This window comes from Trachypithecus francoisi, unplaced genomic scaffold (assembly GCF_009764315.1).
Source record: "Trachypithecus francoisi isolate TF-2019V2 unplaced genomic scaffold, Tfra_2.0 Lachesis_group8, whole genome shotgun sequence".
NCBI lineage: Eukaryota > Metazoa > Chordata > Mammalia > Primates > Cercopithecidae > Trachypithecus > Trachypithecus francoisi.
In genome coordinates, this window is record NW_022681473.1 from 118,152,902 (window position 1) to 118,180,884 (window position 27,983).

At 40.5% G+C, this 27,983-nt stretch overlaps 1 protein-coding gene across 11 annotated transcripts in view; it reads right to left on the bottom strand.

The window, feature by feature from the left end:
• Window positions 1-27,983, bottom strand: part of ZBTB44 (zinc finger and BTB domain containing 44) — a 72,554-nt gene that overhangs the window by 9,024 nt on the left and 35,547 nt on the right. For 5 of the 11 annotated variants that reach the window (XM_033207031.1, XM_033207025.1, XM_033207030.1 and 2 more), the window contains exons 2-5: window positions 19,699-20,772; window positions 6,401-6,485; window positions 3,614-3,777; window positions 1,640-1,940 (exon numbers count right to left, since the gene is read on the bottom strand). In XM_033207031.1, the coding sequence (XP_033062922.1) occupies window positions 1,640-1,940; window positions 3,614-3,777; window positions 6,401-6,485; window positions 19,699-20,716 (1,568 nt within the window). In that variant the 5' untranslated portion in view covers window positions 20,717-20,772. The remainder of the gene's footprint in view (window positions 1-1,639; window positions 1,941-3,613; window positions 3,778-6,400; window positions 6,486-19,698; window positions 20,773-27,983) is intronic. The other 6 variants (XR_004436135.1, XM_033207033.1, XM_033207032.1 and 3 more) reach the window with 3 other exon arrangements.

Here is a 27,983-nt window from a genome sequence, read left to right on the forward strand (position 1 = left end):
GCATTAAACAAAATGAATGTCTGGTTGAGGGGAAAAACAAAATCTATGCAGGAATAATTTGGAATTTGTTTAAAAATAAGGTTTTAAGTCAGGCGTGGCGGCCCACACTTGTAGCCCCAGCAGGAGAATTGCTTGACCCCAGGAGTTTGAGACTATAGTGCGCTACAATTGTGTCTATGAATAGCCACTGCACTTCAGCCTGGGCAACACTGCAAGACCCCGTCTATTCAATTAAAAAATAAAAAGGTTTTAAAAATAAAGGTGATTTAAATGTAAAGATTTGGGCTGGGCATGGTGGCTCACGCCTGTAATCCCACAGCACTTTGGGAGGCCAAGGCAGGCGGATCACTTCAGGTCAGGGGTTCAAGATCAGACTGGCCAACATGGTGAAACCCCATCTCTATGAAAAATACAAATATTAGCTGAGTGTAATGGTGGGCGCCTGTAATCCCACCTACTCAGGAGGCTTAGGTTGCAGTTAAGCCAAAATTGTGCCACTGCATTCCAGCCTGGGTGACAGAGTAAGACTCTGTCTCAAAAAAAAAAAAAAAAAAAAAAAGGATTTGTAAAAATTTCATTTAATTAATTAGAAACTAAGGATTCCTGCAGAAGTACAATTCTTATAAACAATTTAAAACAACAGTTTTATATCTAGAGGAGGCCTTAGAAACCATCATTTAAAGTTTACACTTTATCTTTCTCTAAGTTTCAAGCTTTTTCATCTGTAAAGTGACACGTTTAATCAACAGCAGTTAGTGGCAGAGCTAGAACTAGAACCTGATTTCCTTGGATGCCCTACAAATCAGAAAGGTAATTCTATTATAAATTAATATTAAAATAATAGAGCTCTAAACTGAATGAAAATAGGAATGACTTCATGATCTAAACCATCACACCCATTATAGTTGCTACCGAAAATTTTTCTTACTGGCCAATGGATATTCCTTTATATAGAATTTTTTTAAATAGAGAGAAGTGGTCAAGAATTTTATTAACATCCAGAGTCTGAAGTAATCCACTACCACTAAGTATCATCTGACATGGTAAAATTTCCAATCAGGCCAGGCGCAGTGGCTCATGCCTGTAATCCCAGCACTCTGGGAGGTCAAGGCAGGCGAATCTCGAGGTCAGGAGATCGAGACTATCCCGGCTAACCCGGTGAAACCCTGTCTCCACTAAAAATACAAAAAACTAGCCGGGCGAGGTGGCGGGCGCCTGTAGTCCCAGCTACTCGGGAGGCTGAGGCAGCAGAATGGCATGAACCCGGGAGGCGGAGCTTGCAGTGAGCTGAGATCCGGCCACTGCACTCCAGCCTGGGAGACAGGGCGAGACCCCACCTCAAAAAAAAAAAAAAAATTTCTGATAAGATCTATTTAAGGTCCATTACAGAATTACTTAAACCTTGTATTATTAAAAATATCTCAAGAGGACAAGTAGTCTACTTCTGCAGGAAGATATTTTTAATACCAACTATAAAATGTTTATAATTTTATATGCTTAGAAGACTCGGCAAAATTTTATCAGATCAGGGACTGACTAGCTGGCAACCTAATGCAAAAACACAGAAGGCTGCCCTAAAAGCAGGAAAAGAGAGTTTAGAAAGCAGTTTTCCTGGTTGGGTTTTTGTTGTGCACCTCACCTGCTCTGGAAGTAGTTTGCTAGCTCTGATGCTTCATGGTTCAGACTCCTCAGGTGCACGATTAAATTTCCAGAGTTGGTGAACATGGCGCCACATGTTTTGCACTCGTAAATCCGAGGCTTGCGGATAATGTGCCGGGAAACCCTCATGTGGTGTTTATATTCCCCGAAGGAAGTGAAAGTGGCACTACATATCTGGCACCGGAAACAGCGTTTACCTTCATGCTTTAGGCGATGCATCTTTAGTGAGTAAGCCCTGGTGAACTTTTTCCCACAGCGGTCACACTGAAATGGTTTAATTCCTAGAAATAAAGCAAAACAAAATATCTAAAAAAAAAAACTGAAAAGTCATAAACTCTACAAATTTCTGAACTATATTTCTGTAGCAATAGATCATCTGAAAAGACAAAAATTACCAGTAAAAACATACTCTAATTCACTCTCTCAGAAAATGTGCAGAATATGTGAAAAGTCATGGCCGGGCGCGGTGGCTCAAGCCTGTAATCCCAGCACTTTGGGAGGCCAAGGAGGGCGGATCACGAGGTCAGGAGATCCAGCCCATCCTGGCTAACACGGTGAAAAACCCCGTCTCTACCAAAAAAAAAAATACAAAAAACTAGCCGGGCGAGGTGGCGGGCGCCTGTAGTCCCAGCTACTCGGGAGGCTGAGGCAGGAGAATGGCGTGAACCCGGGAGGCGGAGCTTGCAGTGAGCTGAGATCCGGCCACTGCACTCCAGCCTGGGCGACAGAGCCAGAGTCCGTCTCAAAAAAAAAAAGAATATGTGAAAAGTCACAAGTGCTTAAAAAGGAAAAGAAAAAGGCAGTAGGGGAGGCAAACTAGGTAATGTCTACTGAAGTTGATTTTTGAATACTTTTCTAAATCATCTATTTTACTAACTTCAAAGCACAATTTAACTACAGTATGTAGACAGAACCCAAATCCCCATGTAACACCATGTGTTACTTCATTTCATTAGAAAGGCTTATATTGAAAAGATGTGAAAATCGTCAGTACCTACTCTCTGTTCCCTATCTCACAGAGAAATGAGAAGAAGAAAGAACAATTTTAACATCTCTGAATGTAATGAGCATGACAGAACCATCATTTGATAAAATGGGTTTTTTTGGGTAATATGATGTAATATTGATAGAAATAAATGAGTTATAAAGTGTATTAATAGTCTCCTCAAATGCATTATCACAGTGTTTTGGGGAAAAATGTTAAAACCTTTCAAAACACAATCTGCTGACTGAACAAAGTCACAGAGAACTGGTACTAGGACAGGGACTGTAAGATCTATCTACAGAAGGGGAAAGTGAGATAGTAACTCACGCAGCTGAAACAGCAGCAAAGATCTCTTATTCATCAGAGGTCAGTATTTTACCCACAAGAATCCTGTTGCCTTCACATGTGACTACTGAACTAAAGTTTCAAATCCCTTCTATACATTTATCCAAAATCTCTCTTATGTTTTAAAAAAATACAAACTACAAAGCTGACTCATCAGGGCATACAGAGATTTAGGACTGTAGAACTGAAAGTAAATTGCAAGAAAATATTACATTTTTAAACACACTTTTATTTGGGAATAATTTCAAACTTACAGAAACGTTAATAAGAAGAACAGCACAAAGAACACCCATACAGACCCTTTTAACCCTAATTGCTTTACCATCTGTGGTTGTGCTTATCTATCTCACCTCTATGTGCACACCTAATATGTCTTTTTATTTACAAAGTACTCACTCCATATCACCTTATGTTCTTTTAATCAGAATACTTAACACTCACGGCAAACAGCTTTCTGACACTGCACCATTTTGGCAATAAACCTTAGCTAATCTGTTTTCATTTGACTTCTCAGAGTTTTTTTAAAACTCAGAAGCCCCTGTTTTCTATTTTAACTGGGATTCCAAAATAAAATGTTTATTTTTAGAGTGTTCACTTATGCAACAACAGGGAAGGTGACATTACCTGAGTGGATGAGCATGTGCTGCTTTAGGTTCTGAATACGGGTGAAACGCACCCCGCAGGTTGGACACTGAAAAGGTCTGTCGGGACCATTTGGACTTGGTCGTTCTGTACTGCTGGTAGAAGGAGCAATGTAGAGTTGGTAGGGATACTGAACATTTTCCAATCTAAAAAAAACAAACCAAAGAAGGCAACCAGGCTCTGATTTTTAAACTGAATAAACACTGCTACAGGTCAATTTTAAACGAAAAAAGATAAAACACTTAAAGACTTTTTCAAACAGTTTAACTGTTAGATTTCAAGTTTCACTAACAATATGAAAAACAATGTCACTGTCCAGAATGCCTTTTGTTTTCTTTTTTTTGAGATAAGAGTCTCGCTCTGTCACCCAGGCTGGATTGGAGTACAGTGGCGTGATCTCGGCTCACTGAAACCTCCGCCTCCCGGGTTCAAGTGATTCTCCAGCCTCAGTTTCCCAAGTAGTTGGGATGACAGGCGCCTGCCACCACGCCCGGCTAATTTTTGTATTTTAGTAGAGATGGGGTCTCACCATATTGACCAGGCTGGTCTCGAACTCCTGACCTCAGGTGATCTGCCTGCCTTGGCCTCCCAAAGTGCTGGGATTACGGGCATGAGCCACCGCACCCAGCCCAGAATGACATACAACCACAGAACATATCATGAACTATTTTACCTTTGATGTCCTTAATCTCGCCAATTCTTTCCTTCTAACCACTTCTTAAATTTAGGCCTTCATTAATACAAGCCTGAATTAATAACTCTCTCCACTTAGCTCCACACTCCTCTAATCCATCCCTCTCACTGCATCATAGTGATCTGATCAAATCAGTTCCCTGTCTAAAATTCTGCAATGGCTGTTATCTTCAGAATAAAATCAAACCCCTTTGCAAGGCATACAAGATTCCTCATGATCTGAGCTCTCTGTACCTTTCTAGCCTCATTTTTTGTCATACTCCCCAAACATATCCTATACCACATGCCTACTCATTTTACGAAATGCAGCTAGGAAGCCACATGCTCCTCAGGGAAGCCATCTTTGATTTATCAGTGGTTGCGGTAGGCATCCTCCTATGCAGGGCAACAGAGCTCTGCAGATCACTCATGGTAATCTGTCTGTCTATCTTCAATCCTTATACTTCCTCCAAAATTGATTGAGCTCCTTGAGGCAAGGGGCTGCATATCTTATCTCTATATTACTACCATGCAGAACAGTATCTAACACAGAACAAACAACCTGATTAATACTTGAAAATAAGGAGTCTAGGCACACTGCTGTTTGTTTATGCTTTCATTAATCCACAAATGATTCCGGTTGATAACCTCCCCTACCAGGTTTAGCTATTCAAGAAAAATAAACCTAATTTGAGTCCCTTGAATCTTTCAAGTTTTCAACAAATACAGTTTTTAAGATTGTCCTGGACCTTCTCTGAGGAAGAATGCAATCATTCAGTGGAGTCTACATTCAGTGGGTGAGACACAGATAATAAATAATCAAGGAAATTATCAGAGCAGAGAATTAAATTAGAAGGATCTAATAGTGATTGGGCGCTGCTTGAGACTGGTGGTCAGGAAAAGCCTCCTTGAGAACTGATACCAAGACAGTGATCTGAAGGTCAAGAATCTGGAGCCAACACTGCGAAAACTGAGAGAGCAAGCTTTTCAGGCAAAGGTCCTAGTGACAGAATGGCCCAAAGGCAGGAACAAACACGGAGTACTCCAGGAACTGTGAAAGAAGGTCTATGAGGCTAGAATGTAGTGTAAGAGGGAGATTGGTCTGAAAGGAGTTAGGCAGAAGTCATATCAGGTAGGACTTTAGAAGGCACAGCAAGGCCTATAGATGTTAGGTATGAATAAAGAATGTTAAGAATCTATAGCTTAAAACAGTGATATAATCTGACTAATTAAAAAAGAAAAGATGATTTTGGCTGCTACGTGGAAAACAGATTCGAACTAGGGAAGAATGCAATCAGAGGCTAGTTTGAAGGCTATTGCAGTAGTCAAGGCAAAAGATGGTGGGTGACTTAAGAGCAGGGGGGCTACCGTACAGATTGGAAAAGTAGACAAGGATATGTTTTATAGGCAGAGTTAACAGGACTCACTTAAGGATTAACTAAGCAAGGAGGGAGATGAAGAGTGGTAAGGAAAAAAGATTAAGAATAATCCTCAGAGATTTTGCTTGAGAAATTAGGGGATGATGATGCCCACTGAAATGGGAGAAAGGCTGGAGAAGCAGGATTCCGACAGGGAGTCAGAAATCAAGAGTTCTGTCTTGGCCTTGTTAAATGTGAAACGCCCTTTGTACGTTTATGTGGAAATATCAAGCAGGGAGGGAGTTATGGGTATACAGATCAGACGTTTTTCACAGCAGTCCATACAGCACACATTCTGACTTTGCACACCATACAGTCTGTTTCAACCACTCAACTCTGCCATCCACAAACAATATGTCAACAAATGAGTGTGGTTGTGTTCCAATAATACTTGATTTACAAATAAAGGTGGTGGGCTGGAATTGGCCTGCGGTTCATAGTTTGCCAACACTTGATACAGATATGATTTAAAGCAACGGGACTAGGCAGTTTTGGAAATGCTGGAAAAAAAAGCCTTGTACAGGTGCTCTAATTTATAATGTGATGATGCCACTTCGTTACTCTGAAAAGTATACTGAAGTGAAGCTGCAATACACTTCTACAACTCTGAGATGAAATGCTTGAATTTGGAGTTGTGAACACAACCCCTACGAGGTAACGAAATGCTGTCAGTACTGACCGGTCGTCATCATCCGGAGGAGCGGCAGTGCTAGACGAGCTTTGAAGTGTAGGCAACCCCTCCGAAACGCCTTCATCCACTGAGCCTGGGAATAAGAGAAAGACGACAGCTGTAATCCTTCGGTGTGAACAAGCCAAGACTGTCACTGAAAGCTATATTATATCTAAGCTTCTGACATATATTACCTAGTGGTCATATCCTGAATTATTAATCCAAAGTAGTGTTCTATATTTTTAAATGTTTGTGACTAAAAAAAAATCACACGGAAGATAATAGTCTTATATTATTTAAGTTCTTTTAGAAATATTTCTTTGACACATTTCAGCACGTAAGCAGGGCAATTCAAAAGCTAACAAAAATCCACATAAAACTGAATAATGAACCATTTAAGGAAACACTGACATTTTTATTTTTTAAAACTTAAGACATACAACTTGTGGTGCAATTTTTATACAGAATTTAAGATACAGTGAACACCCGGGCAACCTCCACACGCAAGCCACACGAAAGCACTGCCAGCATCCTGGAAGTCCACATTCATCCTTCCCTGATCATAAATCCCTCCCTTCTCCAAAAGCTTCTTATGGTTATCATTTTCCTCCTCCCATTCCCTCACTTTTAAAAGTAATTTTATCTTGAATACAAGTATCCATAAAGTAGGTGTTCGTTCTTGCTGAACACAGCTTTGGTTGGACTAGGGCTGCTTCTGCCCTACAGTGGCAGAGTTTAGTAGCTTTTGGTTGTGACAGAGACCATGTGGCAGTTAAGTCTAAAATAGTTATCATCTTGCCTTTAAAGGAAAGTTTGCCAAGCCTTGCCATAAACAATACTTTTTAGTGTTGTCTGTTTTATAGAAACTGGGTCATACTATATATTTTCTTTTTTCTTGCTTCTTTCCTCCAACATTGTGGACTCATCGTTGTTACATGTAACCAAAGTTTATTTTCATCGTTTATAATAGTCACCATTTTCCATTTTACTCTTTATGGACGGATTTTGGGCTATTAAGAACAATGCTGCTATGAATATTCTTAATGCACATGAGCATGCTTTTCTCCACGGTACAGACTTAGGAATGGAAGTGGTATATATGTAGGAATGGAATTGCTAGGTCACTGAATACATTTATCTTCAATCTTATTAGAAAATACTAAACTCAGGCCGGGCGCGGTGGCTCACGCCTGTAATCCCAGCACTTTGGGAGGCCAAGGCGGGTGGATCACAAGGTCAGGAGATCGAGACCATGCTGGCTAACACAGTGAAACCGTCTCTACTAAAAATACAAAAAAACTAGCTGGACATGGTGGCGGGCGCCTGTAGTCCCAGTTGCTGGGGAGGCTGAGGCAGGAAAATGGTGTGAACCTGGGAGGCGGAGCTTGCAGTGAGCTGAGATAGCGCCACTGCACTCCAGCCTGGGCGACAGAGCGAGACTCTATCTCAAAAAAAAAAAAAAAAAAAGAAAAAGAAAAAAGAAAAGAAAATACTAAACTCTTTCCAGAGTAACTGTACTAAATTCACATCACTGCTAGTATATCAAAGTTATGCTGTTCTACATCCTTACCAACACTTAATATTGCTGGATTTTTAAGTTATTACCACTGGTTTTTACCAATCTGGTGTATGTGTTACAATATTTCATTGTGGTTTGAATTGTATTTCCATTTCCCTTATTACTACTGAGGTGAATCTAGTTTCACATATTTATTGAATCTCCCTTCCTCCCTCTTTTGTGAAATGCTGGAGTTGTCTGCCTTTTTAAAGAGTTCTTTTCACAATTTGTATATAAGCCCTTGGTCAGTGATACATACTACAAATCTTTCCCTGTCCCATGGCTTTTTTTTCTTACCCTTTCTAAAGGCTTCTTCTGATGACCCAAAGTTTAACATTTTAATTTAATTTTTTTCTCATTGTTATGGCTTTTCGGTTTTTTTTTTTTTTTGAGATGGAGTCTCACTCTGTTGCCCAGGCTGGAGTGCAGTGGCGCGACGCTGGCTCACTGCAAGCTCAGCCTCCCGAGTAGCTGGGACCACAGGTGCCCGCCACCACACCCAGCTAACTTTTTGTATTTTTAGTAGAGATGGGATTTCACCGTGTTAGCCAGGATGGTCTCCATCTCCTGACCTCGTGATCCGCCCACTTCAGCCTCCCAAAGTGCTGGGATTACAGGTGTGAGCCACGGCGCCCAGCCTTTGGTCTTGTTTTAAAAAAACATTTCCCTATGTGAAATTATCTTATGAAAAAAATTCATGTTTTGCCTGATGCTTTTTCTTTAACCCATCTGGAGTTGCCTTTGTGACTGAACACGTCACAAAAGGTCTGCCCTCTGCTCTGCAGTGCCACCTCTGTCGTATGTCATGTATACATAAATACATAGGTCTGTTTTTGGGTTTTATACTAGTTCCATCTGCTTATCTGTCCTTGTATTAATGCCAATCTTTAGTTACTGTAGCTTTATAACAGATCTTGCTATCAAGTAGAGAAAGTCCTCTGACCTTGTTCATTTGCTTTCTGAACATTCTGGCTATTTTTTGCCTTCTGCATTCCTATATACATTTGAGAATCAGCTTGTTGAACGTAAGTGGAAATAAATCTTCCATTTCTCCCCTTCTATTCATTTAGAAGTTACACATATTTTCCTATTTCTTTTTATTGGTTGCCTTAGAAATTAGAGATATACCTTGTTTTTCAAAGTCTAAAGTTTACTTCCTTCTGGATAAAACAAAGATCCTAGAAGCTTTAACTCCATTTCCCACCACTTCTGTCCTGCCATTTACAAACTGTCTGATATTTTACTTCTTTGTTCTGATTAAGCCCCACAGACATTATCACATATACATGTTCTCATATTTACCTCTTCCTTTGCTGTTCATTCTTGCAAATGAAACCTCCCATCCATGCTCACTTTACTTCTGCCAAAAGTCCATTCTTTAGAACTTTTTTGGCAATGATTTGCTGATGATCAATTCTTTTTGTTTGAAAATATATTTCATTTATATATTTTCAAAGATAATTATATTTCATTTATATATTTTTCAAATATAATTCATTCTTGAAATATATTTTTACTCTGTGTAGAAATCTAGACTGGGAGCTGGGCACAGTGGCTCACGCCTGTAATCCCAGCACTTTGAGAGGCCAAGGTGGGCGGATCACGAAGTCAGGAGATGGAGACCATCCTGGCTAACATGGTAAAATCCCGTCTCTACTAAAAATACAAAAAGATTAGGTGGTGGCAGGCGCCTGTGGTCCCAGCTACTTGGGAGGCTGAGGCAGGAGAATGGCCTGAACCCGGGAGGTGGAGCTGGCAGTGAGACGAGATTGTGCCACTGCACTCCAGCCTGGGGGACAGAGCTAGACTCTGTCTCAAAAAAAAAAAAAAAAAAAAAAAAAGAAATCTAGACTGGGAGTTATTTTCTTTCAGTATACTGAGGATATCATCCCACTGGCTTCTGGTGGTATTAAAAAGTCATATTCTTTTGAAGGTAATGTCTTTAAAAATCTTTTTTTCCCCCTAAATTTTCTCTACAAAGTGTCTAGGTCTGTGTTTCTTTTTACTATTCCCGTTTGGGACTGATGTCTTTCACCAAATCTGGAAAATTCTCAGCCATTCTCTCCTCTCTCTTTAGAGCTTCCATCAAACCTACATTTGCTGTTTTCCACGCCCTTCTCCACTTTGCTACTGCAGTTTCCACCACTGTGTCTCTCTCTGTGTAGCAGTGAAGTCATTTCTTCTAGTTTATCTTTTAATTTCCTAATTCTCTCTTCTGTTGAGTGCAATGTGCTGCCAAAATGTTCACGGAGATTTTAATTTCGGTTATCATTTTTCTTTTCTAAAAGTCCCATTTGGTACTCCTTAAATCTGCTGTCACTTTTTACAGTTTACTGTTCTCTGCAATTATTGTTTGTGTTTATTTAGTTAAATATAGTAAGCTTATTTATTTTATATCTGCGCTTGAAAACTATGCCAATTGGCTATGTTAATATATTTCTGCTGCATTTAAAAAACACATTTTTTTTCCTGTTAGTTCTCTCTCTGCCTTGTTTTCTTGAGTGCTCTGGTAATTTTTCAACTGGTTATTGCCCTTGAAAATTATTTGTAGGAAATTGAGTTGCTGAGGTAAGGATACATATGCCCTTTTCCAGAGAAGTTTTACGTTTGCTTCTGCTAGGTTCCTGGGCAGCATTATCTACATGAGATTCACTGTTTGCGATTCCTTGGCCTGCCCACTCAAAGTCCGTGTTGTACCAGTCTGTAAGTGGGCTAGCAGTAGCTTCTCAGCGATGTGTTTTCCTTTTTCCTTTTCTAGTCTGCTCACTGCCAAGGCAGGTTTTTCTACAGTCCCCTGGAGTTTGGAGGACAGGGAGCAGGTTTAGTTCTGACAGCACTATCCCAAAGGACAATGCAAACGAGCATGCTTTCTCTGTGGTACAGACTCAGGAATGGAAGTGGTATATATGCAGGAATGGAGCTGCCAGATCACTGAATACATTTATCTTCAACTTTATGAGAAAACACTAAATTCTTTTCCAAAATGATTGTACTAAATTTGCGTCACTGCCAGCAGTATATCAGAGTTGTGTTGCTCCATATCCTTACCAACTCTTGGTATTACTGGGTTTTTAAATTATTACCAACCAGGTATGTGCTACAACACACATATTAAGCAGGGAGCAGGTTTAGTTCTAATGTAAACCTGCTCCCTGCTTAATGTGTGGGGCAACTTTTCAAGACTTTACAACTTTACACACTCTGAGCTTTGTTTCATTTCTCCTGCTCTTTGAGTTGATCAACCAAAGCCCATTTGTGTTCTGGCAAATATCTTAAAGGCAAAACTGATTTTAGTGCTCTGATGATCTACTTGCCTCCTTGGGCCAGGCTTTCTCCCCTAATTTAACCTTGCAGTTCCTTCGCCATCTTTTCAGCTTTTCAAACAGTCTAAAGGTGAATTTTTAAAAACTTAAAATTTGTTCTTTGCGGTGGGACAGCAGGCTCAAACCACCTATCTTATTCTCATTAGGTAATGAACTCTGCCAATCTCTTTACTGAACGCAAATTAGCTGTGTTGCACCAAATGAACAAATCTGAGCCTCTGAGAATTTTGGTCTTTTAATAGCAAACAAGCTTTTGGTTATAATATTTTAATGAAAATGAAAATGTACTAACTGTAACAGTTTGTACACCACCATATACATGTGAACATTTAATAAAATATCATCTGCTAATGAACATATGGGATGAAATTTCCTTCTGATGAAAATGTGGAATCTAATACTTAAGTTTCCCTCTTTGGAACACTTGAATTGCTGTCATTAGGAGACAGGCAAATTATCCACTTAAGTATAAAATTTTTTAAAAACCTAAATTTTAAGGCATCTAAACTTACTTTATTTAATCACTTGTACTGGAAAATTTGTGACAGGGTTACGTTTTGCCTTGACTTCCTAAATGAAGGCTACCAAATATGAATTATTTTTTGTTTCTTGATGACTCACCACAATCCTAATGCTCATTATTATACTGTGTTCTAATATGTGCATATACTCTAAGGCTTCTGAAAATACGCAGGACTATGTGTGTTGACATTCACCCGCAATCGCACCCCCATTCTTTCTGGTCTCCCCATTCCATCCCTTCTGGTGTGCGTATATCATTTCTGTGTGTGTCTTTTCTTTTCTTTCCCTTACTATCAAACGGCATTTCCGCTTTTCCCCATGTCTACTTATGCAACTTATTCCCGGGTTCTTCTGACTCGTTTTTAATCCACATGTAGGACAGAGAACCAGATAATGCTACATTTTAAGAAAGAACTGTTTACTTGTCAGTATCTTCCCATTCTCAGTTTTTCCCTTAAAGGAAAGAGAAATAAACATTAACATTTCAATCTGTCCTGGGATAAAAAACTGGAAAAACGCCAGTAATCAGACTTGGTCCCATGGACATAAAGATCTATTTGACAGTACTCTGACTTATCCAGAGCACAGACAATGTTAAAGCTTATAGGCAAAGCCTTGGCAAAAAAATGCCTGGAGTTATGACAACGTTAGGCCAAGAGACTGATCTCACTGACATTTGCTTCGCACTATCAGGCAGGCCATACTCTTTCTAGGAGGGAGTGGACTCTTGGTGAGGTGAGAATAAAAACCACACTGTCTGGGACTGATTCTAGTACCTTCAAAGGTTTGTTTAAAAACCTGGTCTAAAAGAACTAAAATGCAGTACAAGATACATATAAGTACACGGTCCTTCTTAAAACAAACCCATCTCTGCATTCTAAAATGTCTAGATCCCCTAATTCAATGTGACAGTGAGCACGCAAAGCAAAGCAAAACTACTTTCCCTCACTCATGGCTACTGAATGTACCAACAGCTAAAAATGAAAGCCATTCCAAGCTAAATGAGTTAAAACAGACTCTTAGAATTCTATGTATACTGTGGAGGTAAACACATAGTGTTATATCACTTATGCAACTATCAGCAAAAAATAAATTTTGTGTAACTCTTTCTTGAAATGATGGTTTTTGCAAACAACACAAGTAATCATATGAATTGGAATTTCAGTTAAACTGATTTAACAGCAGAATATATACACACACGTATATATACACATACACATATATATACACATATATGTGCACAATATTACTTTCCTGAGGTGACAGTGATGTTTCTTAAATTCTTAAAATGAAGTTTTGTTTCTACCCTATAGAGATTCTGTTCTCGGCCGGGCGCGGTGGCTCAAGCCTGTAATCCCAGCACTTTGGGAGGCCGAGACGGGCGGATCATGAGGTCAGGAGATCGAGACCATCCTGGCTAACACGGTGAAACCCCGTCTCTACTAAAAAATACAAAAAACTAGCCGGGCGTGGTGGCGGGCGCCTGTAGTCCCAGCTACTCGGGAGGCTGAGGCAGGAGAATGGCGTGAACCCAGGAGGCGGAGCTTGCAGTGAGCTGAGATCCGGCCACTGCACTCCAGCCTGGGCGACAGAGCAAGACTCCATCTCAAAAAAAAAAAAAAAAAAAAAAGAGATTCTGTTCTCAGTGGTAGTGAGAGGCTAAGAATTCTGGTCAGATGGTTTTCACCTTGTGAAACAGTAAAACTGATTCATAGAGACAATCAGCTTTGTACGGTTAAGGGCTAGCTTATCAAGACTGAGTCCACTCTCTCCCCAATTACAAATGCTGTATGACAGCTTCTGTTGCATCAAACTCAAGTTGCTGCTGCCACTGTTTAGGTATTCAGGACACTTACAAAGATCCCTCTGGAAAAGTAATTACAGTGGTCATCTCCTATTGAGTATTTACCATGTGCCAGGCATTGTTCTAAAAGGTTTTTCAATACAAGATCTCACTTCATACTTGAAAAAGAGAAGCATCTTCTAACACTCAGAAACAGGCTTGGCACTCACTTAGGGGTGGGGCCTGGTCCTTACAGCCATAGTATTCTCCTGGGGAACATAAACAGTCTCAGGAAATAACATAAGATCAAGTCACTCTGTGATCCTTATTACAGTGAGACTAAAAAATACTTTTATTTGTGCAATCACAAACATGCCTGTCATCCCCATCTATCTCCAGCTAAAGAGTCACTACTGCTATAGATTCACTTTAGTCTGCATTCCTAGGTAATATTTATAAAGATATTCAGTAATAGAAATCTCTTTCCTTTCTGACATCACCAGTCCTGAGCAAACCTCACTTCCTTGAACCCTCCCTGACAGAGAGTAAGCATCCCTGAAATCACCCAATACAAGGCCAAATCCTGTGCTAAGGCCTTTTTAACACCTTCTTACTGAGAACCAGCCCTAAAAAACCCATGGTGGATAATCACCCTTGTGCAAATGAGCAACAAACTCAACTTGTTCAATCATAGGTGGTCTTTGGCTATAGGGCCCTGGCAGAAATGAAGATCCACAGCGATTCAACTAAAAGCCCTTGTTGCTTTGTCCTGGGATCCTTGATGAGAAGGCAGATATAAAATCCCTTTTGAGGTGCCACTTGCCCTTGCTGGGATGTAAGTTCATGCTAAATTAAGCTCAAATAGTTCAATGAAGCCCTTCACCGTCAGGTTTGCTTTGTTTTCCTAGGAACAGTTTTTCGAAAATATTTTGGTTATTCAGATTGTGTTGCTCTTTGGTGAAATTGTTTTCTAGACTAACACCTGCTCTGAAGATCATCTGCCTGCCTGTCTGCCTACTGTGTTTACGGTCTACAAGAGAAATTATAATGAGGGGATGAACATAGGTTGGATTAGTTCATCTGAACTGGCCCTGGAGGCCAAGTTCAGATCTTTGACTGGCAAAACCATTTCAAAACTTTACAAGGTTTAACACAGAGGAACTGTGAAAACATTATGGTAACGACAGAAGCTGGTGGGGGGGAACAAAAAACAAAAAAACCCCACGTATTTCATAATACCACTGATACAAAATATCCAGAATAGGCAATTATTAATATTCACAGTGGTTTGCCTAGGAGTGGGGATGGGGTTAGGAAAGACTAGCGAGTCATGTTTTTAAGTAACAAGGCACAACCTAAAACCGGCACTCTTTTTTCTCCTTTAAATGTGTTGTATTTATTGCTTTTATTTGCTGCAAGTTAAGGATACTGAATTTTACACCCTTTCCATGGGCAAGGGGCAACAAAGGGAACCTAAAACAGCAGGTAAAATCCTATCTGAACTAATTTCACGGATAATCAAATTATTATTTTCAAAATTTGAAAATAATATACTAAACATTATATTCTCCCCATCACTAGAAAGACAAGATACCTCTCAGAGATGTTCTTTAACAAATTAGTAAGTAAAATTAAGTCCTCTTAGGGAACTTACAGTGGAAAAAGTACCATGCGCATCTTGCTTTTCTCCTTCTCAAATTTATTGACTGCTTTCAATCCCCCAAGGAATTTACTTTTTTTTCTATATGGCTTTTAGTATGCAAGTTTGGAGTTAAGATAAGTTTGTTGAGAGTGATTAGTACATGTGCCATGAAGGCAAGGAAAAATAATCACATCGGAGTCAGGCATGGGGGCTCACGCCTTCAAAAAATTAATGAATACAGGAACTGGTGTTTTGAAAAGATTAACAAAATAGATAGACTGCTAGCCAGATTAATAAAAAGAGAGAGAATAATCAAATAGACACAATAAAAAATGATAAAAGGGATATAATCACTGATCCCACAGAAATACAGACTATCATCAGAGAATACTATAAACACCTGTATGCAAATAAACTAGAAAATCAAGAAGAAATGGATACATTCCTGGACCATACACCCTCCCAAGACTAAACTAGGAAGAAGTCGAATCACTGAATAGACTAATAACAAGTTCTGAAATTGAAGCAGAACCTCAAAAAAAAAAAAAAAAAAAAAAATTCAACATTCCTTCATGCTAAAAACTCTCCTGAAATAGCCTACCAACCAAAAAAACCCTAGGACCAGACAGACTCACAGCCGAATTCTACCAGAGGTACGAAGAGAACCTGGTACCATTCCTTCTGAAACCATTCCCAACAACAGAAAAAGAGGGACTCCTCCCTAACTCATTTTATGAGGCCAGCAACATCCTGATGCCAAAACCTGGCAGAGGCACAACAACAAAAAAGAAAATTTCAGGGCGATGTCCCTGATGAACATCGATGTGAAAATCCTCAATAAAATACTGGCAAACTGAATCCAGCAGAACATCAAAAAGCTTATCCACCAGGATCGAGTCGGCTTCATGCCTGGAACGCAAGGCTGGTTCAACATATGCAAATCAATAAACATAATCCATCACATAAAACAGAACCAATGACAAAACCCACAATTATCTCAATAGACAAAGAAAAGGTCTCCGATAAAATTCAACACCCCTGGCTGGGTGCAGTGGCTCACACCTGTAACCCCAGCACTCTGGGGAGCCGAGGCGGAGGATCACAATCCTGGCCAACATGGTGAAATCCCATCTCTACTAAAAAAACAAAAATTAGCTGGGTGTGGTGGCACTCCTCTGTAGTCCCAGCTACTCGGGAGGCTGAGGTAGGGGAACTGCTTGAACCCGGGAAGGGGACATTGCAGTGCGTGCCACTGCACTCCAGCCTGGTGACAGAGTGAGACTCTGTCTCAAATAAATAAATAAATAATAAATAAATAAATAAATAAATAAAATAAAAATAAATTAAAAATAAATTCAAAAAATTCAACACCCCTTCATGCTAAAAACTCTCAATAAACTAGGTATTGATGGAACATATCTCAAAATAATAAAAGAGCTATTTATGACAAACCCATAGCCAGTATCATACTGAATGAGTAAAAGGAGAAAGCGTTCCCTTTGAAAACTGGCACAAGACAAGGATGCCCTCTCTCACCACCCCTATTCAACACAGTACTGAAGTTCTGGCCAGAGCAATCAGCCAAGAGAAAGAAAGAGTATTCAAATAGGAAGAGAGGAAGTCAAGGGTATTCAAATAAGGAGAAAGTCAAACTGTCTCTGTTTGCAGATGACATGATTGTATATTTAGAAAACCCCACTGTCTCAGCCCCAAAACTCCTTAAGCTGATAAACAATTTCAGCAAAATCTCAGGATACAAAATCAATGTGCAAAAATCACAAGTATTCCTATACACCAATAATAGACAAGCAGAGAGCCAAATTATGAGTGAACTCCCATCACAATTGCTACAAAGAAAACAAAATACCCAAAACCACAACTTAAAAGGAACGTGAAGGACCTCTTCACGGAGAACTACAAATCACTGCTCAAGGAAATAAGAAAGGACACAAACAAATGGAAAAAAAATTCATGCTCATGGATAGGAAGAATCAGTATTGTGAAAATGGTCATACTGCCCAAAGTAATTTACAGATCCAATGCTATTCCCATCAAGCTACCACTGACTTTCTACACAGAACTAGAAAACACTACTTTAAATTTCATATGGAAACAAAAGAGAGCCCACATAGCCAAGACAACCCTAAGAAAAAAGAACAAAGCTGGAGTCATCATGCTACCTGACTTTATACTACAAGTCTACAGTAACCAAAACAACACGGTACTGGTACCAAAACAGAGATATAGACCGATGGAACAGAACAGAGGCCTCAGAAATAACACCACACATCTACAATCATCTGATCTTCGACAAACCTGACAAAAACAATCAATGGGGAAAGGATTCCCTACTTAATAAATGGTGCTGGGAAAACTGGCTAGCCATATGCAGAAAACTGAAACTGGACCCCTTCCTTACACCTTACACAAAAATCAACTCAAGATGGATTAAATACTTAAACGTAAGACCTAAAACTATAAAAACCCTAGAAGAAAACATAGGCAATACCATTCAGGACATAGGCACGGGCAAAGACTTTATGACTAAAGCACCAAAAGCAATTGCAACAAAAGCCAAAACTGACAAATGGAATCCAATTAAACGAAAGAGGTTCTGCATAGCAAAAGAAACTATCATCAGAGTGACCAGGCAACCTATAGAATGGGAGAAAATTTTTGCAATCTATCCATCTGACAAAAGTCTAATATCCAGAATCTACAAAGAATTTAAACAAATTTACAAGAAAAAAACAAACAATCCCATCAAAAAGTGGGCGAAGGATATGAACAGACACTTCTCAAAAGAAGACATTTATGCAGCCAACAAACATATGAAAAAAGCTCATCATCACTGGTTATCGGAGAAATGCAAATCAAAACCTCAATGAGATACCATCTCACACCAGTTAGAATGGCGATCATTAAAAAGTCTGGAAACAACAGATGCTGGTGAGAATGTGGAGAAACAGGAACACTTTTACACTGTTGGGAGTGTAAATTAGTTCAACCATTGTGGAAGACACTGTGGTGATTCCTCAAGGATCTGGAACTAGAAATATCATTTGACCCAGTAATCCAAATACTGGGTATACACCCAAAGGATTATAAATCATTCTACTATAAAGACACATGTGCATGTATGTTTACTGTGACACGATTCACAATAGCAAAGACTTTGAACCAACCCAAATGTCTTTTAATGATAGACTAGATAAAGAAAATGTGGCACATATACACCATGAAACACTATGCAACCATAAAAAATGAGTTCATGTCCTTTGCAGGGACACGGATGAAGCTGGAAACCATCTTTCTCAGCAAACTAACACAAGAACAGAAAACCAAACACCACATGTTCTCACTCATAAGTGGGAGTTGAACAATGAGAATCCATGGTCACGGGGAGGGGAATATCACACAACGGGGCCTGTTGAGGGGGTGGGGGGCTAGGGGAGAGATAGCATTAAGGTAAATACCTAATACAGACGAAGGGTTGATGGGTGCAGCAAACCACCATGGCATGTGTATACCTATGTAACAAAACTGAACGTTCTGCACGCATACCCCAGAACTTGAATTAAAAAAAAGAAAAAAATACTGCCAGAGAAAACAACTATAAATCATTTTATTTTCAATCTAAAAAGATAAATAAATAAATAATAAAGAAAAAATAAATAAAACTCTGCTACAGTTAAGTTACTGCAGAAGGGATTCCTTTACCTGCACTTAAATGCCACCCCTACTGAAACCAGGATTCAAGGCTCTTCACAGCCTGTGCTCAAGCACTCCTTTTTATCTTATCTCCTGCTATTGCCTACACTTTCAGGCATCTGTGCTTATTTACATCATTTTGCACTGAAATCAGTTTACCAAACACACAGTGCTCTTCCATACATGTGTGTGCATATATGCGCTGCGTTTTTATGTTTTCACAGAGATGGCATTCCCATGCCTGGGTACACTCGTCATCACTGCTTAAGACCCAACTCAAATACATAGTGTTAACTTGCTCTTTCCTTTGTTACAACCATACTGCTTTGTTCACACCTCCAGATGAGCACTTTTAATAGTTCACTGTAATAATTTACTTACATACCTGCTTCCCCAATTAGATGATTAACCTCTTCATTGCAGGGACTATGTGTTTTTCTTTATGTATCACCAATGTTTGCTTGGCACATGGTAAGTTTTCAATACATATTTTAATAAAGAATAAAACACAAACTGGATTTAACTGGTTTTTTTTGTGTGTATCTGCCTTTGTCCCACCAGATATTATTCAATTATTTTTATTTTCCCTAATGTGCAACTTGTAAAAAATAAATGATAGTACTAATAGCATTTCAAGCAATCCAGTTATCATGTTTTACTCTTCTTTATATTTCCTGTATGACCGAGCACAAACTTTTTATCTAACAGGAACTTAAAAATGTTTGAATTGACTTTATAGCACCAAGAAAAACACAGAAGACGTTATACCTATAGAGGAAGACTGTGGACTAATCAGAAGGTCCTCTTGGACTTGTTCACTTCCTGGAACTGTCTGCTGATCACTCAGGGAACTCTGAGATGCACTCACAGGCTGGGACACTTCCTCGTGGACCTCCTCGTCACTTAACCTTTCTACTTTGACCCGGACATCTTCTTCAGTACCTAAAGGCAAGGTAGTTTTTGTGCTCTCACAAGTCACATAATCAGCCATTCTTCTACCGGTCTCAGATGGGCCAGGTAATTCTAAAGTCCGGGTATTTTCTGCTTGCTTAACTTTCTCAGGCTGAATCCTTCGATCAATTCCAAAAGGAAAAGTCCAGGGAAAAGCTAAGGAAGAGTCAACTGGTTGGTTTCTATTTTCTGAGTAGGAAGCTGAAGAATTCAGTACCTGGGGTGAACTTGTTTGTGTGCTACACTTTACAGGACTTTCAGGAGACATAACAATGTAGCTTTTGCGCTTTCTCCGGGATTCTCGGCAGACAGGAATCGTTCTTTCTAGCACACTGCACTCTGAGGACACGGGAGAAATGCTCCCATCTCGAGAAGTAAAGTTGCAGTTAGAGTTATTTTCTTGTCCAGCATCTAGACCCTTTTCGGGTTGGCTGTTAGGTGTATTCCATAAAATGCTTGATTTCATGAACTCTGAGCAAGTGCTGGCAACACTGAACATTTGCATATAGCTGGCTGCTGCTAGAACATCAATAATATTTTCTGTGTTAATGGATAGAGTGGCTGTGTAAGCATATTCTAAAAGAGGTATAAAGCCAGTCACTGTAACATGATGCAGATCCAACACATTCTTGTTCTCATCCTCGGCTTGGCCTACAAGTTTGGTGCGAAAGAAATCACTGCAAGCTGCTAGTACCACCTTATGTGCCCGGAAGATTTTGTCCTGGACACGAATAGTGATATCACAAAAATGTCCATCATTTCGCAGCATATTTAGCTTTCCAAGCATTTCCTGGCTGTGGGAAGAGGAGCTATGAGTAAACGTTTTCACACCCATCTTTTACTTCCTCTTCTACAGATGCTCTTCAAGGAGGCAAATGAATCAGAAATATCCTAAAAAATACATAAAATAAAGCATTAATTGATATTTTAGTAGTTTAAATAAAATGTGATTTAGATCATTTTCATGTGGCCACTGCACTAAATTAAAAAGCTGAAAGATGGTAGTGAGAGAGAAACTTCAAGGTAGGGAACTGTACAGAAATATATTCTCCTTATCTGCCTTCCGAACTGTCCAACCAACGAAGTCTGTGAACCAATGTTTTTTTTTTTTTTTTTTTTTTTGAGACAGAGTCTCGCTCTGACGCCCAGGCTGGAGTGCAGCAGGGAGGTCTTGGATCACTGCAACCTCCGCCCTCTGGGTTCAAGCAATTCTCCTGCCTCAGCCTCCCGAGTAGCTGGGATTACAGGCACTCGCCATCATGCCTGGCTAATTTTTGTATTTTTGTAGAGATGGGGTTTCACCATGTTGGCCAGGCTGGTCTTGAACTCCTGACTTCAGGTGATAGGCCAGCCTTGACCTCTCAAAATGCTGGGATTACAGGCATGAGCCACTACGTCCGACCTGTGAACCAATGTTTTAATGAGCTGCAGGCTGCAACAGTTTGTAAATAGTGACAATTGTAGAGTGTCTTCTATGTACCAAACAGTATTTGAAATGCTTCACATTTAATAATTGATCATCATTGTATCTCTGTCAGTAGGCATATTATCATTCCTGTTTCTAAATGTGAGCATGCAGCAGGCAATGCCAGTGTAAACACTAAACAATCCATTACATAATCATCCCTGTTAATGTTTTATGCAGGTAAATGTATAGAGGAAAAGAAAGATGGGAAAAAGGAAAAGGAAAGAAAAAAAAACCCAAAAGATTTCAAGATGAATTTTAAAAGGTTGCCAGGTGTGGTGGCTCACACCTGTAATCCCAGCACTTAGGGAGGCCAAGGCAGGCGGACTGCTTGAGTTCAGGAGTCTGAGACCAGCCTGGCCAACAAAGCCCCGTCTCTATTAAAAGCACATAAAAATTAGTGGGGTGTGATGGCATGGGCCTGTAGTCCCAGCTATTCGGGACGCTGATGTGGAAGGATCACTTGAGCCTGGGAGGTGGAGGTTGCAGTGAGCCGAGATTGCACCACTGCACTCCAGCCTTGGTGACAGAGCAACACTCTATCTAAACAAATAAAAGTCACAGACTATTATAACTTGAGAAGACAAAATGATCAATTTGGGACTGTTCCATGTCAGACTTCACAAAAGGATAAGGTATGAATCTCCGTTCCAAAGCAGTCAGGTAAAGCTACTGAAATAATTATCTTGATCATAATTAGTGACAGAAGTTCAAATGTAAACGGAGTGCTCCACATACCATTCCTGAAGTCAAGTGACCACAATGAGGCACTAGACAGCCAGGGACTGGTGTATGCAAACCATCATTTAACATATTTGCTGTTTTAGGTCTCACAAAAATAAGATGAAGAGGAAGAAAATGGGAGGGCTATATATAAAGTGTTTTGTTCATTTATTGCATCCCAAGAAACTAGCTTTTAAAGCATGGCCTTCAAGAGTGCTTACTTTGGGATCATGTGGTTGAGGGAAGAAACATGCTTTCAGAGCAAGTGAATTAGTTATAATCCAGGGACCATCTGCATGAACAAAGGTGTGAAGAAATTAAACAGCATATTTGGAAGACATGTGCATCACAGTATTAAAATGAAATCATTTCAATCTTGAATAGGCCCCAAACAATAGATAATGTACTACATTCTCCAGTGAGGCACAAGGGCACCTTATACAAGGGGGTAGTGGAAAACTATTTTCAACCTTGAGTTACATCCACCTTCAATCATCTTCCATGTTCAAAGTGTAGATATGAAAAGGATTTTTGCTGAGAGTAATCAGTTTGTTGTGAGTTGCAAACCCCATTCTACTTCTTTGCTTACTTCCCTGCAGGGAAAGGGGCTTCAAGACATGCTGATCCTTTCTCCCAGGTCTATGGAAAATATGTTACAACTGAAAAGACTCTGAAGGGCACATAAGTCTGACTTAAACAACAGCCAAGGCCAAGAAGTATGCCTACCATCTCCCAACAGTATATAAAGGCAACACAGTGGAGTGGTTGAAAGCACAGACTCCGGAACCAGAATGCTGGCTTTGCATGCCGGTGCTATTTTTACCTGTGTGACCTTAGGCAAGCCATTAAACAAACCCTCTGTATCTTAATATATTCAGCAGTGAAATAAATATAATAAAACACATCTCATAGAGTTCTGAGGATTAAATGATCTAACATGTTAAGCATTTAGAATAGTAACTAGCAGCATAATCAATGCTACAGAAACATTAGTTGCTGCTGCTACTAACATTACTATCAAAGACCTTTTCTTTCTGGACGCGCCAGAAACCACAGCCAGCAAATGAAGAAGAGTGAAAGAAGAACGTTGGGGAGGAGAGAAAGAAAGAAAAAGGAGGCAAACCACACCCAACTCTTCAACTGCAGGCCTGTAGCAGGCCTGAGGTGGGAAACGAGGGAAAGCTTTCACTCTAAGTTTATTAGTTCTTGAAAAGATTGTTGGTATTTCCGGAAAGTGATCAGAACAGTTATTAAGACTTACTCTCCAGGAAGCTGGAGGGAGAACTAACTCCATAGAATAAATAAAATGGCTCAAGAATACCTCCTGGCCGGGCGTGGTGGCTCAAGCCTGTAATCCCAGCACTTTGGGAGGCCGAGGCGGGCGGATCACAAGGTCAGGAGATCGAGACCATCCTGGCTAACACGGTGAAACCCCGTCTCTACTAAAAAATACAAAAAACTAGCCGGGCGAGGTGGCGGGCGCCTGTAGTCCCAGCTACTCGGGAGGCTGAGGCAGGAGAATGGCGTGAACCCGGGAGGCGGAGCTTGCAGTGAGCTGAGATCTGGCCACTGCACTCCAGCTTGGGTGACAGAGCGAGACTCCGTCTCAAAAAAAAAAAAAAAAAAATCTCCTATAAGTCATGCCTGTTCACATATACGGTACGAATTCTGATCTACTTAGAAGTACGGGATGAGAAGAAGGTGATGCGGAGGAAATACATTCCATACCATATATTTATCACATGCATTTCCCAATATGTCTGCAGAAACTCAGGCCCAAGATATGTTCCACAACACAAACTTATATGGACAAATATATTTTGGATAAACAGACACACTTCATCTTCTTGCACTTTGCTTTATTAAACGTTGGAGATATTGTCTTTTTTACAAATCGGAAATTTGTGGCATCCCTGCCGTCAGCAAGTCTACTGGTGCCAGTTTCCACCAGCTTGTGCTCACTTCACGTTTGTGTCACATTTTGGTAATTCTTGCAGTATTTCAAACTTTTTCATTATAATTATATCTGTTATGTTGATCTGTGATCAGGAATCTTTGATGTTAGTACTGTAATTGTTTTGGGGTGCCACAAACTGCACCCATATAAGACAGTGAACTTAATGTTGTGTGCGTTATGACTGATTTACCCACTAGTCAGTCCCCCATCTCTCTCCTCCTCCTCAGGTATCCCTATTCCATGAAAAACAAGGATACTGAAATTAGACCAATTAATAACCCTACAATAGCCTCTAAATGACTATGTGAAAGGAAGAGTTGCACATTTCTCACTTTGTTTTTTTTTATGTTTTGAGACAGAATTTTGCTCTGTCATCCAGGCTAGAGTGCAGTGACACAATCTTGGCTCACTGCAACCTCCACCTCCCAGATTCAAGCAATTCTCCTTTCAGCTTCCAGAGCAGCTTGAATTACAGGTGTGCACCACAAACCCCGGTTAATTTTTGTAGTTTTAGTAGAGAGGGGGTTTCACCATGTTGGCCAGCCTGGTCTCGAACTCCTGACCTCAAGTGATCCACCCATCTCACATTTTTCACTTTAAATGAAATGCTAGAAATTATTAAGTTTAGTGAGGAAGGCATGTCGAGAGCTCAGAGAGCGCCTGAAAGCTAGACCTTTTATACCAAACAGCTAGCCAAGCTCTGATAGCAAAGTACATATTCTTAAAGGAAATTAAAAGTGCTACTCCAGTGCACACACAAATGATGAGAAAGTAAAACAGCCTTATTGCTGACATGGAGAAAGTTTGCCTGGTGTGGACAGAAGATGATACCAACCACAATATTCCTTTAAATCAAAGCCTAATCCAGGGCAAGGCCATTAACTCTCCTCAATTCTATGAAGGCTGACAGGGATGAGGAAGCTGCAGAAGAAAAGTTGGAAGCTAGCAGAGGTTGATTCATGAGGTTGAAGGAAAGAAGCCATCTCCATAACATAACAGTGCAAGGTGAAGCCGCAAGTGCTAATGTTGAAGCTGCAACAAGTTATCCAGAAGAGCTAGCTAAGATCACTGATGAAGGTGGCTACACTAAACAACAGGTTTTCAATGTAGACAACACAGCCTTACACAGGAAAGAGACTCTCACGGCTAGAGAGAAGTCAATGCCTGGCTTCAACGCTTCAAAGGACAGGATGCCTCCGTTGTAAGTGGCTAATGCAGCTGGTAACTTAACTGGAAGCCAATATTCGTTTACTATTCTGAAAATCCTAGACCCCTTAAAGATGAGGCTCAATCTATTCTGCCATGCTCTGTAAGTGAAACAACACAGCCTGATGACAGCACATCTATTTACAGCATGGTTTACTGCATGTTTTAAAAGCCCACTGTTGAGACCTGCTGCTTACAAGACTGTGTTCCGTACATGAATGCTTTCCAACAGTGCATCTCGTCATTGAGGAGCTCTGATGAGGAGGTACATGACTGACGTTGCTTTCATGGCTGCTAATATAACATCCATTCTGCAGCCTATAGATCAGGGAGTCATTTTGATTTTCAAGTCTTATTATTTAAGAAATACATTTCAAAAAGCTATAACTGCCACAGATTCTGCTGATGGATCTGCGCAAAGCAAAGTGAAAACTTTCTGGAAAAGATTCATCATTCTAGATGCCATTAAGACTGAGATTCATGGGAGGAGGTCAAAATATCAACATTAACAGGAGTTTAGACGAAACTGATTCCAGCCTTCATGATGACTTCAAGACTTTCTTGGAGGAAGTAACTACAGATGTGTTGGAAACTGCAAGAGAACTAGAATTCAAAATGGAGCCTGAATTGCTGCAATCTCATGATAAAACTTGAACAGATAAGGAGTTGCTCCTTGTGGATAAGCAAAGACAGTGGTTTCTTGAGATGGAGTCTACTCCTGGTGAAGAAACTAGGAATACTGTTGAAATGACAATAAAGGATTTAGAAAACTATATAAACCTTGTTGATAAAGCAGTGGCAAAGTTTGAGAGGATCAACTCCAATTAAAAAAATTTTAATTAAAACTTCTTTTTAGATGGGCGCAGTGCCTCACCCTATAATCCCAGTACTTTAGGAGGCTGAGGTGGGTGGATGGCTTGAGCTCAAGAGTTCAAGACCAGCCTGGCGACAGGGTGCAACACCATCTATACAAAAAATACAAAAATTAGCTTGGTGTGGTGTCACATGCCTGTAGTTCCAGCTACTGGGGAGGCTGAGGCTGGAGGATCGCATGAGCTTGGGAAGCAGAGGTTACAGTGAGCTGATATCAAGCCACTGTACACCAGCCTGTGTGACAGAGTGAGACCCTGCCTCCAAAACAAATTCAGAAAAGCTGGCAGAGGTTGGCTGGTTCATGAGGTTGAAGGAAAGAAGCCATCTTCATAACACAAAAGTGCAAGGTAAAGCTGCAAGTGCTAATGTCAAAGCTGCAAATTATCCAGAAGAGCTAGGTAAGATCACAATTTTTTTTTAGAGGCAGGGTCTCACTCTGTCACCCAGGCTGGAGTACAGTGGCATGATCATGGCTCACTGTAGCCTTGAACTCCTAGGGTCAAGCAATCCTCCTGTCTTAGCCACCCAAGTATCTAGGACTACGGGGTGTACCACCACGCCTGGCTAATTTTTACTTTTTTTTTTTTTTTTGTAGAGATGGGGGTGTCCCTATGTTGCCCAGGCTAGTCTCGAACTCCTGGTTTCAGCATCCCAAAGTGCTGAGATTACAGGTTTGAACCACTACGCCCAGCAATCAACTCTAATTTTGAAAGTTCTTCTGTAAGTAACATGCTATCAAACAGCATCACACGCTATAGAGAAATCCTCGTGAAGGCTGGGCGCAGTGGCTCACACCTGTAATCCCAGCACTTTGGCACTCTAGGAGGCCCAGGCAGGGGGACTGCCTGAGGTCAGGAGTTCGAGACCAACCTGGGCAACATGGTGAAACCCCGTTTCTACCAAAAATACAAAAAATTAGCTGGGTGTGGTGGCAGGCACCTGTAATCCCAGTTACTTGGGAGGCTGAGGCAGAATTGCTTGAACCCGGGAGGTGGAGGCTGCAGTGGGCCAAGATCATGCCATGCACTCCAGTCTGGGTGACAGAGTGAGACTCTGTCTTAAAAACACCAACAAACAAACAAAAAGAAATCCTCATGAAACAAAGATCCAGGAGGTTGGGTGCACGGGTTCATGACTGTAAACCCAGCACTTTGGTAGGCTGAGGCAGGAAGACTATTCGAGCTCCAGGAGCTCAATGCAATGGAGTGAGACCCACCTCTAATTTAATAAAAAAAAAAAAAAAAAAAAAAAAAAAAAGCAGGGGGTGGAGCAGGGTAGGGGAAGAAAGATTCAACCCGTGTGTCAAACTTCATCACTGTCTTATTAAACCAACCGCCACATCTCCAATCTTCAGTGACCACCATCCAGATCAGTGGCAGCCGTCAACATCAAGGCAAGACCTTCCACCAACAAAGATTATGACTTGCTGAAAGCTCACATAATTGCTAGAATTTTTTAGCAATCAAGTATTTTTTAAATATTTGAAAAATTTGTCAAGTATAGTGGCATGCAGCTGTAATCCCAGCTACTCAGGAGGTTAAGGTGGGAAGAGCCCTTGACTCCAACCTGGGCAACACAGCAAGACCCTGTCTCAAATTTTATTTTATTTTGAGACAGAGTCTCACTCTGTCACCCAGGCTGGAGTATGGTGGCACAATCTTGGCTCACCGCAACCTCTGCCTCATGGGTTCAAGCAATTCTCCTGCTTCAGCCTCCCGAGTAGTTGGGAATACAGGCACCAGACACTACGCCTGGCTAATATTTTGTACTTTTAGTAGAGATGCGGTTTCACCATGTTGGCCAGGCTGGTCTCGAACTCCTGACCTCAAGTGATCCACCTGACTCAGCCTCCCAAAGCACTGGGATTACAGGTGTGAG